The sequence below is a fragment of the Pholcus phalangioides genome, unplaced genomic scaffold (genome assembly GCF_987345545.1).
Source record: "Pholcus phalangioides strain wild (caught in Gottingen) unplaced genomic scaffold, Ppha-v1.0 ptg000028l_1, whole genome shotgun sequence".
Lineage (NCBI taxonomy): Eukaryota > Metazoa > Arthropoda > Arachnida > Araneae > Pholcidae > Pholcus > Pholcus phalangioides.
In genome coordinates this window covers 7,342,884-7,357,332 of record NW_028301618.1, presented here as the reverse complement: position 1 = coordinate 7,357,332, position 14,449 = coordinate 7,342,884, and the positions used below count along the sequence as shown (strand labels likewise).

The window sequence follows — 14,449 nt, the reverse complement described above, 5'->3', positions numbered from 1 at the left end:
ATGATAATTACAACTATAAATGAGAATATTAATCTCCCACATTTGTCTTGGTGAACGTTTTTCTTCGTGGATTTCATTTTAATGCACTGCAATTTGCAGTAATGCTTCATTTCCCGCCATTGTGATTTTTCCGTAACTTCAACAATATTTGGCAACCTTTTTCGGTTTTAACGATGGCCCGTATTTTCCCGTATTTTTGCCGAGGAAATATGGTCAGCCTATACATTTGTAATAATCAATTATTTTTTTGTAGGAAAAATATAATTATTTCTTTCCACCCAAAAGTCCTGACAATATGGATGATCGAACAAATAAGTGAAAATACGGACTATGCGGTCGTCGATAGTATTACTAGATTCAAAACTGAGAAAGGAGGACGCCTTATGCTCACCTTAGGTAACGCCACTTTTCCGAATTCTTTCAACAGATGGCGCCACTATACTGACAGAAAAACCACAACAACCTACCATATAATAATTTTTCACAACTGAAACAGAACCGCTGAAAGAAAGCAAAACGGGAAAGAAAAAATGGGAACAAATAACGATCTCTCCGTCTCCCTCACGGTCTGGTCAGCTTTACTTCTTTGCGGTTTTCGCCTATAGCAGCGGTTCTCAACCGGTGCTCCGCGGAACCCTTAGGGGTCCTTGTGCACTCTCCATCAGTAACTTTGATGAATAATTAAAAAATTGGGTTATGGTTCTCCGCCATAGAATTTTTACTAAAAAGGGCTCCGCGAGTCAAGTAAGGTTGACAACCGCTGGCCTAGAGCATAGTTTCCCAACCTTTTTTCGCCCATCACCCCCAACGCAGTCTAACCCACAGGGTCCTATGTTGTGCCCGTAGCTTCTACCACCCACGTTGGGAATCACTGGCCTGGAGCATGGCGAGGTGTTTTTATGGCCAAGAACTTTTTTTTTTGCATTGATTGGCATTTCTGAAAGACTTCATAGCTCTACCCAGTGCCGTCTTAACGCATGGGCCCACCCTGGAGCCTCAAGAGAAGAGGAGGGCCTTAGAAAAATCACTTCGCCCTGGGTCCCATGATGCTCTTAAGACGGCCGTAGCTATAAATTAGTTACAGAAGAACCTATGAAAATCTGCCCGGGGGCCCCGCAAAAGATCCCAACCTAGACGCCCTGCTACAGGATGTGGGGGTCACGGGTCATGCTCTACCGTCGCACATGGGAGAGGGTGGTATTTGCTGAAGCTAAGAGAGACTATTGATGCGTCTATTTCAGTCAACACCACCTATAGAAGATCGTCTTTCCTTCTATCCTTCTATAAGTAAGGTGTTATCTCTCATCGCCTCACTCCATAGTCCATGAAATAAGGAAGGAAGAGCAGGGCCGTCTTAAGAGCACAATGGCCCTCGGGCCAAGTGATTTTTCTGAGGCCCTACGTAGAAAAGTTTTGAAAATTTCAATCAGTTCTATTTTTGTGAGGCCCCTCTTCCCTTGAGGTCCCCGGGCCGAGCCCGGGTGGGCCCATGCGTTCAGACGGCACTGGAAAGAATATACTCTCTACCTTTCTCTTCATTGCAAAGTTAATCTGACACCACTGAGCTATAAGTAAAGTATACTAGTATACATATAGCTAAGTTTACTTATAGCTCAGTGCCTGAAACGGACTATAGTTACGCGTAATTTTTCCAACTCGTGTCGGCGCGCCCCCTATTCTTTGACTGCCTGTGTGATTGCACAGGTAGCACGGCCCTAAGACGGCCTGTGGGTGCGATGGACGGCGACTGAAATCAGCCAATGGCTCGTAAATGACATCCAGGCCCGCAGATGGCGACAGAGGTGTAGAGAACGATAGATGTACTCTCCGTTTATATATAGGGCTACCATCCGTCCCCCTTTTTTGGTGAATCATGTCAAGCGTCCTTCTACGTTTTATAAAATTCGCCCTTTTGTCCTCCTTTTCCAGATTTCCGGAATTTTGGCTTTCTCCGCCACCTCGTTGGGCATTTTTCCTGTTGTGACCTTGTATTTGTGTAATATTTTTTTTTTCAGAGGAATTTTTTTTTTTTCACTCTAAAACATACATGTCTTCATTGGCACGAGTGTTTTTACGCGTATGTATTTTTTTCCCATACATTTATACACGCTTTGACTCTCGAAATTCCCTGAAGAATCCAAGTTTTGCCTCTGCAAGCCATTTCACAAACATCTACTATATCATTAATATTTGTTCTTCGCTTTGACAACTTATTGGGTGAGTTCGGATAAACCTTTTCGTAACTAGAGAACGGATTACACGCAAATGCATTTCGTGCATATGCGTTTGCACAAATTTTGACCTTTTCCCAGTATTAAGGAGCACAAATGCATAAAATTGCGTATTATTCTTCGCATTTAACAATATTTTTTGAACATAAGAAACATCACTGATCGAATCCATCATCTCAAGTTGAAATTTGAGCGAAATTACCAGAAAATCTGAATAATTTATTGACGATTTATCATATTTACCAATACGTGATGGGATTACATATAATTACCAATAACTGTGAGAAACAAAATTGATTAAACTTCCAAAAATGGTTGATGCTAATTATACATAATAGCTGGTAATTATGCGCAATAGCTGATAATTATGCACAATAGCTGGTAGTTACGCACAAAAGCTGGTAATTATGCATAATAGCTGGTAATTATGCATAGTAATCGAATTTATCATATTTCCGTGGCATATACAGAGTGATTCAAAGCTCAACGTGCAAACTTTTTGGGGAGGTAGGAAACATAAAAACACAACAGAATCATATAGGAATAAATCACAATTTTTTTTGTGCATAACAGTGGATAAGTAAGAACTTTGAGCACGTGTTGTTAAACTTAATGTGCTCACGTATTGTCCTCGTGTAAAGTATCGCTAAATAAAGAGTTTTGCCACCCATTATTGGCTTGTCATTTCTGCATCTTCATTTATCTTCCAGCTGATCGGGATGGGGTTTCCGGTCATATGTGATTCTGTTTCGTTTTTGTGTTTTCTACTTCCCCTAAAAGTTCATACGTTGAGTTATGAAGAATCACCCTGTGTAGCGGTTCTGTTTTAGCTGGGGGAAAAATTATTGCGGTGGTGGTTTCTTTTTTTTAATATAGAATTGGCGCCATCCGTTGCGAAAATTGGGGGGGGGGGGAAGGAGGAAATGTCATCCTCTTTTTTCTGTTTTCGAATCAGATAACCCTATTAACATAAGATATAGTGAAAATTGGCTGCGAAATGTAAGTAATTGAAGTTATAATTTTGAAATTTCTTTTACGTTTTTACATTTTCCCGCTGTTTCCAAAATATCTGGCGATTTCACCTGGTTTTTTGCCTAATCATAGCGAGGTTGAATGATGCATTTTTTTTGGCTTTTCAGCATAAAACCATTTTCGACAAGAAATTTCAACACGTCGAAATTAGATTTTCTCTACCGCTTTCTGATCAAGCTTCAGTTCTTTCGCAAAATCTTCAATTTTTCATACACATTTTTTTGTGATGCTTGCCTCGATAGCCGAGCTTGAGAAAATTCCATGCCCTTTGGCAATTTCAGTTAGTTTGCGTTTTTTAATTGTATATTAAAAGCAATGTTTCACAAACAGAAATTATTTCTCGCTCAATGTTTTTTCAACTATTTTAAGACATTGCACGAAGCCATGTCGTTCACTCAGATTTTTTCTTTTATTTGAAAAGTTAGCGAACTCTAAACCAGTGTTTCCCAAAGTGAGCAACATCGCCCCCGGTGGGCCATGGAATCGTCCAGGGGGCGATAGAAGATACGGGTATAACATAGGATCCTATGGGTACGCATGAGTTGGGTGGGGGGGGGGGTTATGAGAGGGAAAATTTTCTGAAGAAGGGGGTAATGGAACACAAATAGTTTGAGAAACTATATGGGCTAAACCAGCGTTTTCAACCTTTTGAAATTCATGGCATCCTTGGGAATAACATTCTTCTTTTGCATCCTCTTCCTTGGGCACAGAATACAGTTGACTATAACAAAAATCACTGAGTAAAAATACATCAGTAGAGTTTTGCTCGATTAATGCGAAACTTGCGATTGATGCTTAGAGAACAGAGGTACTTGAAATCAAGCCTTACAGTTGGCAACGAAACGAGGAAGGTTTTGGCAGCTGGCTGATGCGAAGATAAAACCAAGAAACTTGGCATTGCGGGGAATCGAACCCACGTCCTCTGAGCCTCATTGCCGTGCGAGCACATTATACCATTAAACCAGAAAGTGAATCCTCTTTCCTTAAAGCTCGAGTGCGCTGAACGAATGGGGCCGTATATGGACACCCAGGCCAAATCTCACATAGCTGAAACTGCCACCGGATGGCTACTTATCCGATAAATCTGTCATACACGAGAGTAATTGAATGGACTTGCAGGACGTACGGTCACCCATCGTATGATCATCCTAGCAGTTAGCAGTTCAGAAAATAAAGTAATTCCAAATAAGAAAAATCGAATTGAAATTTAAAAAATGATAATAATTTATTTGGCTTTTCAGTTCAAGATATTTGTGAGTGTTGTATGTTCGGGGAAGCCATTTCCTTTCGAGTCCTGATCAACGTTTTGAGCGTCTCTCGTCGTCGTCGCCTGCGCTTCGCATTCCTTTGGAGCACGAGCACTATGAGCCCGGCGATGAAGAAACATCCGGCCAAGACGCTTGCCACGACGATATACAACGTGTATCCTTTTGATATCTCTGTTATAATCGAATAAAAATATACAAATTCGACAATCAAAAAGAAAGTAATTATCTTAAGGAATGACATTCTATGAGTGCATCTCTAATTGTCTGAAATTTCGATCGGAGGAGGACGCTAGATCGGAACAATCAATAATAATGGTTATTTCGATCTAGCGTCCTTCCTCTGATTAGAATTTGGGCAATCAGGAAAGTTCTATGGCACTCTATATCCAACAGACTAATGATAGCTGTTTCGATCTAGTGTCCTTCCTCTGATCAGAATTTCGGCAATCAAGAAAGTTCTATGGCAATCTATCCAGCAGACTAATGATGGTTGTTTCAATCTGGTTGTCCTTCCTCTGATCAGAATTGCATCTCTGATTGTCTGAAATTTTGATCGAAGGAGGACACCAGATCGAAACAACCACTAATAATGGTTTTTAATGGAGATAATGATATTCGATATACGGGTGTTGCATGGAGTAATAAAACCCTCAACGATATTCAAGTAGAAGACGTGGAGGTCCTAAATCTTCTAAGAAATATATGTGCAAGCAAAGCACCAGGACCAGATGATATCTATCCCAGGGTCCTCAGGGAATGTGCTAATGAATTGTTGGGGCCAGTCGCACAGATATACAGGAGTAGTGTTGCTGAGGGGAATCGTCCCAAGGGATTGGAAACTTGCTAATGTTGTTCCGATATTTAAGAAGGGTAGCAGAGAAGCTGTGTCCAATTATCGTCCAGTGAGTTTGACGAGTTCCCTCTCGAAAATTTTGGAAATTATCATCAAAAGGCAGTTTGTGAAGTGGATAGACGAGAATAATGTATTGTCGGATAATCAGCATGGGTTCAGGAAGGGGAAGTCATGTGTAACTAACCTCCTTTGCTTCTATGATCACGTGACTAAGGCTTTGGCTAAGAGCAAAAATGTAGATGTTGTTTACCTTGATTTCCAGAAGGCATTCGATCGGGTCCAACATGGTAAACTCTTGAAGCGTTTACACGAGATTGGAATTGGGGGCAACTTGCTGAATTGGATAGAATCGTGGTTAAGACATAGGTCGCAACGAGTTATGGTGAACGGGGAATTCTCTGGTTGGACAGACGTCACAAGTGGAGTTCCTCAGGGAAGTGTCCTTGGCCCCATTCTTTTTCACTTTTTATCGATAAACTCGATTAGGGTGCCGATGGGATTACTAGAAAATTCGCAGATGATGTGAAGCTAATGGGGGCAATCGGGAATCAAAACGATAGGGAGTTGCTCCAGACCAACTTAAACAGGATTGCAGCATGGGCAAATGAATGGAGCATGACGTTTAGCGTTGATAAGTGCATGGTCACTCATTTTGGTTCGAACAACCCACGGTTCTCTTACGAGTTGAATGGTGTCACTATCCCGGATGCAACTAGGGTCACCGATTTTGGAATCCTCATTGACGAGCGGCTTAGGTTTTCTGAACATTGTTCAACAATAGAATGTCTCTTCGCGTTCTCCTAAAGTCATTCTTCCGCTTTTTCGAGGCTTAGTTCGTCCTGGACTGGAGTATGCTGTAAGGTTTTGGAGACCATACCTACAGAGGGACATAGACTTGGTTGAAGGGGTGCAGAGAAGAGCTACGCGTGTCCTTATTGGCACACGGGGTTTGAGTTATGAAGAGAGACTTCATTTTTTGAATATGTTTACATTGAATCAACGCGGGTGTCGAGGAGGTATGATCGAAGTGTTCAAAATTTTCAGTGGAATGGATAGGATGGACCATGAACTTTTAGTACACCGCCAATCGACTGCTTTTACAAGGGGACACCAGCATCGATTGGTGAGGGACAATGCAAGGTTATGGTGTCGCAGGGAATTTTTCTCTAATAGGGTTGTTAATAAATGGAATAGCTTACCCCCGGAGGTAGTAAATTTTTAACACAATTGACACGTTTAAAAAGAAATACGATAAACATGTTGGGGTAAATCGAGAAGCTCGATCCATTCTTAGAATAAGACAACCATAAGTATTCTTTATGGGCGGTGTATAATATTTTATCATGTGTATATACATTGTTTATAATTTCTGTGATGGTGTTTTTAATTGGGTTGCTGTATTTTTGAAATATATGACGTCCATATTTGTTATGGGCATCTTTTTCTCAGCCACCTCGTTGGGCATTTTGCCTGTTGTGGCGTTGTATTTGTATTTGTATAATAATGATTTCGATTTAGCGTCCTCCCTCTGATTGCCTGAAATTCTGATCGGAGGAAGACGCTAGATCGAAATAACCACTAATAATAATATCCAACAGACTAATGATGGTTGTTTCAATCTAGTTTCCTTCCTCTGATCAGAATTGCATCTCTGATTGTCTGAAATTTTGATCGAAGGAGGACACCAGATCGAAACAACCACTAATAATGATTTCGATTTAGCGTCCTCCCTCTGATTGCCTGAAATTCTGATCGGAGGGAGACGCTAGATCGAAACAACCACTAATAATAATAGTTATTTCGTTCTAGCGCCCTTCCTCTGATCAGAATTTCGGCAATCAGGAAAGTTCTATGGCACTCTATCCAACAGACTAATGATGGTTGTTTCAATCTAGTTTCCTTCCTCTGATCAGAATTGCATCTCTGATTGCCTGAAATTTTGATCGAAGGAGGACACCAGATCTAAACAACCACTAATAATGATTTCGATTTAGCGTCCTCCCTCTGATTGCCTGAAATTCTGATCGGAGGGAGACGCTAGATCGAAATAACCACTAATAATAATAGTTATTTCGTTCTAGCGTCCTTCCTCTGATCAGAATTTCGGCAATCAGGAAAGTTCTATGACACTCTATCCAACAGACTAATGATGGTTGTTTCAATCTATTGTCCTTTCTCTGATCAGAATTGCATCTCTGATTGTCTGAAATTCTGATCGGAGGAGGGTGCTAGATCGAAACAACCACTAATAATGGTTATTAGTGGTAATAGTACCACTGATCAGAATTTAGGCAATCGGGAAATTTCTATGGCCTTCGGTCCAACAAACTAATAATAGTTGTTGGATAGAGTGCCATAGAACTTTCCTGATTGCCTAAATTCTGATTAGAGGAAGTACGCTATATCTAAATAACCATTACTGGTTCCGTATTCGTTTTCACATGGAGTGTTATAAAACTCCTCTGATTACGAAGAGGACGCTAAATCGGAATAACCATTGTTAGTTCCGTTTTTGGTTGGATAGAGTGCTCTAAAACTTCTTTGATTGATTAAATTCTGATCATAGAAGAAGACTTGATCAATATGATCAAAAAGTATTATAGTTCCGTACTGGAGTGCTCTAGAATTTCTCTGATTGACTGAATTATGATAAGCGCTAGATCGGAATATTCATTATTAGTTTCGTTCTCGTTTGAAGAGAGTACTCTAGGACTTCCTTGATTGGCTGAAAAATGCTAGATAGAAACAACCATCGTTAGTCGTTGTTATAGAGTGCTTTAGAACTTTTCTGATTGGCTAAAGTCTAATCAGAAGAATCATCATCATTAGTTTCGTACTTGTTTGGATAGAAGTGCTCTAAAAAGTCAAACCACTTACTACACTGAGATGGGCCGTCCACACTCTCGTCGCTGAGGTCGCCGCAGTTGTTGTGTCCATCGCACGTCAGACCTAACCACACGTACTTGCCGTTGTCACATTTGAAATACGTGCTGCTGGTGTCGTTGTTCGCATCCGTATGCGGTTCTGTTTCAGAAACGAAAGAAAACTCGTTTTACGAATACTAAATTTTTTTAAATTTTCTTTAGTAGGGGGGGAACTAGAAAACGCGAAACTGAAAGACCGCTGAATGCTAGACAACATCTTTTTACGGCTATCATTTGATCATTCGGCTGTACAGAGTGTCCCATAAATTCGTAAACAGTGTAAAAAATTCATAAAAATTGAAGGAATTCAAATATATTTAAATGCGATTCACAAAAAAGTTATTCTCACGAAAAGGGGCTTTTTTGTTTTTGGTGCAGAAAAAATACTTCAAACTTTTGTCGATAGGGGGCGCTGCACGAAAGCAAGTCACGGGAAATACGCGAATCAGAGTCCTATAAAATACAGGGTGTACTATCAACAGCTCATTTCTGAATTTTCCTGTTACTGGCGCTTATATAAGGTTTTCATCGTGATTTCGATATTGGTGGATAAAGAATTATTGTTGGTGTAGTTTTTTTTTACTTCAGTCACGAATCGCCAGCTGACGCTTTACGAACGTTTCGGACTCAGAGGAGGTTGAAAAAGGTTCAACTCCTGCCACATTGGTTTTTCTCGCCCTCTGTCGACGCAAATTTGAACTATTTGAACTGTATTTTTTTTTCTGGAAAAAAATTCTCCTTCGCAAGAATAACTTTTTCGCAAACCGCATTCAAATACAGTAAAACCTCCCAACAACGGCCGGCCACTAACAGGACCATGGAAATGTGGCCGTTTTATCTTTAGAAAAAAAACAAACGAAATTTGCGAATTACGTAACATGTAAAATGATAATCCGTTCTGTGGTTACGATAATTATATAACTGATTATATTAGAAAGCATGATTATATTGACACTGTAATGGTGTTATAATAATTGATCAATCGACGGGGTAAGGGCTGCGACTAGGGGGATCAGATGGGTCTTGTGCCCCGGGCGCAGGACCAGAGTTCACAAATTTTACCCTTTAAACTCACCTTAACATTACAAGGGGGCGCCAAAATGGGCTCACTCCGGTTAATCAAGAAACTAGTTGCAGCCCTGTTAATCGATCTACAGCGCTATTTTGGCACCTTAAAATTCAGCCTTGAAGTGCTGAAGTATACAGAACACAACAGAAACGACTTGGCGAGAAACACTGATTCGAATAGTGATGGGCAAACTGCGTCCCACTTACAGGTTCTATCCTGCCCGCCAGAATTTGTTATTTATTCGTTTTTCGGTCCGCTCCTGAAAAAGAACTAGCCCCATCACTGAACTAGACCACACGCGCGGGGCAAATATGACCCTCGAAGTTATCTGATGTGACCCGCGATCTCAAACCTAATTTTGCGAGAATGAATTTAAGCTGCAAATTCTCAATTCACATCAGTGACCACCGGTACTTTACAGATCACTTAAGTGACCCGCGGTGCATTTAAATATTACTCAAGTGGCCCGCGCCGCAACTATAGATCACTTAAGTGGCTCTTTTTACCTCTCCATTGCCTTCAACGTACGTATCTAGCATTTATACTCAAGAAGAGAAAGCGCATACATAATTTATTTTTCCCCATAGAAATCAGGAGGGAAAAAATTCCCTCGGGAAAAATCAGCTTGAAAATTATTTTTCTCATAGAGATATGTGTATTTTTTTCCCCCCGACTCCATGTTCAAAGTGGCCCGTAGCCTTTGTTCGGAGGTTACCTGTAATTCTAAGTATATGGGTCGCGTTCGGTTCCACCAAAATATGGCCGTTAGAGGAGGTTTTACTGTATAGCAATTCCTTCAATTTATTCCGTGAACTTTTAAATTATTTAAAAGAATTTATGGGATACCCCTGTACTTAGGAGCCATTTTGTGAATTTCGAATAACAAATCTGATTAATCGATAACAAACATCTGCCAGCTGGATTCAAAACGGAAATCGATATGGCAATCCAAGATGTTTTAGCTTGCTGCAAAAATTTCTGGATGAGATTTAACCTTTTGCGGTCCTACGTCGAGGTGGACTAGACAGGAAACAACGGTACTTCATTGTTACAACGGCCCGTTACGATAAAAGGAAGACCCCGTGTGACTTCCGTCTCTCAGCAGAACTCGTATAAGCTATACAAAAACTGCTGAAAAGGACAAACAAACACCCAGGAACCTTCCTCATTGCTGGGATGCGCTGTAAAGAAAGTACGACGAACCTCTGTACAGCAAACAGTTAAAGCAAAGTCAGGCTTTAGCGACGGCATCATTAAAAAAAAGAAAAAGCAACCAATCACATGCAGACTTACTCCTGTGGAATGCGGTGATCGTGAACTGGAATCCAGCGTACCCCGTCATCGTCTTGTTGTCGAGACTGCCTTTGTCCGTTTCGTAAACGACGCTCATCGGCCCGTCTTCGGAATCGTACGACTCGCTCTCCGTCAGATCCTTATAGTTGACGCAACCAGCGTAGAGTTCGGACCCGGAGCCACCGAATCCCCTGTAGATCTACAAAAATAAAACAAGTACACACCGAGTGAATGACGTTCCTTCACCAATACACATCGACTCTGCAATAGGCATTCACACAAGTCCATGTATAAAAACGGTAACCTTGACGGAATCCTGGCAGATTCCTTCCATTCCGGGCATCAACTGGACCTGCATCAAGCTTATGGTCAATCCGCACCGATCAGTGGCGTCCTTGTCGTTATCGGGCACGAAGATCTCGACGATGCACCTCAGGGCGTAGCGGTACGACGTGTGCCTGGTGGAGCGGAGTATCGCGACCGAATCGATTCCTTCCTTGGACAGCTTGACCGCGAAGGTTCCCTTCGAGCACGAGTCCTCGATATCATCTGTATTTCAAAGGACATAAAAAGAATATCACCGCCATTGTCAGTGAACATCCGCTGATGCACAAGTCTACAAAGTCATTGGTGTCGACAGAGTCGTATTTATGGGTTTTGTCGCCTGTGGGCGCTACGCGGACTTTGCCACCCTTCTCCCTTTTCTAGTCTAATTTTCTCGACTATCTTTTCTTTCCTCGAATTCCTCACCCTGTGCTATGAGCCAGCTCCCCTCCTGCGAGTACACCTATGTCTCTAAGGTCACTCTTTTAATCACTCATATGCTTTCACATTGTTTTAGTCACTCAAATGCTTCCACACTGTTTTAGTCACTCACATGGTTGAACACTGTTTTGGTCACTCACATACTTGCACACTGTTTTACCACTCACATACTTGCACACTGTTTTACCACTCACATACTTGCACACTGTTTTACCACTCACATACTTGCACACTGTTTTACCACTCACATACTTGCACACTGTTTTACCACTCACATACTTGCACACTGTTTTACCACTCACATACTTGCACACGCTCTAGGTCACTCACGTGCTTGCACACTGTTTTGGTCACTCACATGCCTGCACACAGTTTTGGTCACTCTTACATGCTTGCACACAATTTTTGTCACTCACATGCCTGCACACAATTTTGGTCACTTACACGCTTGCACACTGTTTTGGTCAATCACATACTTGTACACTGTTTTGGCCACTCACATACTTGCACACGCTCTAGGTCACTCACATACTTGCACGCTGTTTTGGTCACTCACATGCTTGCACACTGTTTTGCCCACTCACATGCTTGCATACTGTTTTGCTCACTCCCATGCTTGCACATGCTCTAGGTCACTCACTGATCTAGATTTCTCGCTCTGCAGATCACTCGTTTGGTAATTCACATGCTTGTTCACACTGTAAGTCACTCTTTTGCTCACTCAAGTGCTCGCAAACTCTCTAAGTCACTCACTGACTTAGTCCCTTGCTGTCTGGACAGAGGCGGAATCATTGGGGGCTATACAAATTTCGTCGGCCTTCTGCCATTCTATTAATTTTCTTGGCCATTCATTCCTCAAATTTGCCACCCCTCTGAACTTGCCACTCAGGGCTAACAGTGTACAAAGCAGTTTAACGCAGGAAGAGATCCTGTGTAAAACTGCTTTGGGAAGCCGCGGGTAAGCGTTGATTGGGGTAAGGGGGGGAGGTACCGCGATTGAGAAGAGTTTGAAAACCCCTGTGTTCTAGATCAGTTTTTTTTGTCACTCTCATGCCTGCACACACTCTTGGTCACTCTTTCGGTAGTGCACTGGCCCAGTCCGTCGCTCTCTAAGACATTCGTTTGGTCACTCATACTTACACACGCCCTAGATCACTCTTCTTTTTGGTCAGTCCAATGCTTTGGTAACTCTCACAGGCTTTCCCATTCTCTAGAACACTCTTGTCACAAATTGACCCGGTTTCTCGCTCTATAGATAATATATATCTTTTGGTCACTCCCACGCTTACACACGGTTTTAGTCACTCTTTTGGTCGTTTCCATTCTCCGACAATGTTTGGGTAAATCACATGATTCCACAATCTGTAGGATACTCTTTCGGTGATCGCTCACTGACCTAGTCCCTTGATCTCTAGGCAGAAGCGGGTTTATGGTTTTGCCATCTTCTCCAATCCCACTTCAACTGTATTGATCACTCATTACCTAAGTTTGTTGCCTTTGGCTATAGCCCTGTTAGCACCTCCATAATTAATACGCCTTTGTCGCCAACTGTCGAATTTGACATTAGTTGGCATACCGTTACAAGTAGAGTTTTCGAGGGATCTCCTGGACAGAATGAAAGCTAGATCACGCCGCATGGTCCACAACCGCAGTGCTAAAAATCAATTTCTTCTCATTGAAGGCCAAACTAATCTTCCCATCGTCATATACCGGGTTGACCATTTGACCCGTATTTTACGGGAAAACATGCTGTTTTTTTTTTTCGAATTATTCTGCCACGCAGTAATTTTGAAGAAAGCGATCATTTCGTCAAGTTTTTTGGAGAAAGCTTTGAAGTTTTTTTAAACAGTTTATCCGTTATCATACCGCCAATCACGCGTCGATAAAATGCCCCGTTTTTCAAGAATATGGTCACCGCTAACAACTAATCAGTGGTCAGTTTGAATAGGACGTTTTCTTAAAGGCAATTAATGGGTAGATTTTGATATAAAAATAATGCACACAAAAATGACATAAAACCAAATCAAAAGGGGAGAAAAGAACATGATAAATTTCTTCACTTACATTCCGCGTAGGCGTTGCAGGTCCTTCCGAAGACCAAAAGTCCAAAAATCATAACACATTTGGCAGAATCGAGGAAATCCATAGTAACAAATGCTTGACGAAGTTGATGGCGTTCCCAGGAAGTTTTTAAAATGGAATAATATTTTTGGCGTGACGTATAGACGGAACTGATCGATTGATAATGGAACGAGAAATGGCATTTGATACGCAATGATACGCTTTTCGCGGATCTCTGTATTTACTATCATTCTATCGAGTAATCTTTGTATTTCCCGCAGATAAAAAGTGTTCGTCATTGTGTTTTATTTCTGTCTCCTCCCCTCCATTACTGAATATGACTTTTATTCTCCTCCCCTTGTGAAGATATGACAAGTGAACGCGTGGTTTGTTTGTTTTCTAAACGTTAGTTAAATGTGGTTTTCGGATTATCGAGAGACCTGCATCGGTACATATGAAATGGTTATCTTTTGCTTTCTTTTTTTAAGTGATGATATTTTCAGTGACCTCAAACGTAACATCCAGTGATTGTTGTCACAAACTCTTTCATTAGAATAAATATTTGATGATTTGATTTGATATAATGATTTGACGGTGAGGAAAGAAGAAAGTGCACCAAGGAGAGCGCATCTTTCCAAAGGATTGCAAGGTTCCGGCTCTTTTTTGGTAGAAAAAAGTGTTTCGTTCTGCTGTTTTAGGTAGAAAAAGTGTTTCGTTCTGCTGTTTTAGGTAGAAAAAGTGTTTCGTTCTGCTGTTTTAGGTAGAAAAAGTGTTTCGTTCTGCTGTTTTAGGTAGAAAAAGTGTTTCGTTCTGCTGTTTTAGGTAGAAAAAGTGTTTCGTTCTGCTGTTTTAGGTAGAAAAAGTGTTTCGTTCTGCTGTTTTAGGTAGAAAAAGTGTTTCGTTCTGGTATTCTTAGTATAGAAAACGTGTTTCGTTCTGCTGTTTTAGGTAGA

General features: G+C 41.2%; 1 protein-coding gene across 1 annotated transcript; it reads right to left on the bottom strand.

Annotated features, from left to right (window-relative positions):
• Positions 1-4,463: 4,463 nt before the first annotated feature.
• LOC149067868 (uncharacterized) lies at positions 4,464-13,711 on the bottom strand. The gene is made up of 5 exons (XM_089252245.1): positions 13,500-13,711; positions 10,975-11,219; positions 10,671-10,869; positions 8,262-8,408; positions 4,464-4,702 (listed from the first exon to the last, which is right to left on the bottom strand). Exons 1-5 carry the CDS (start codon positions 13,579-13,581, stop codon positions 4,506-4,508), a joined length of 870 nt encoding a protein of 289 aa, XP_089108371.1. The 5' UTR covers positions 13,582-13,711; the 3' UTR covers positions 4,464-4,505.
• Positions 13,712-14,449: the final 738 nt, after the last annotated feature.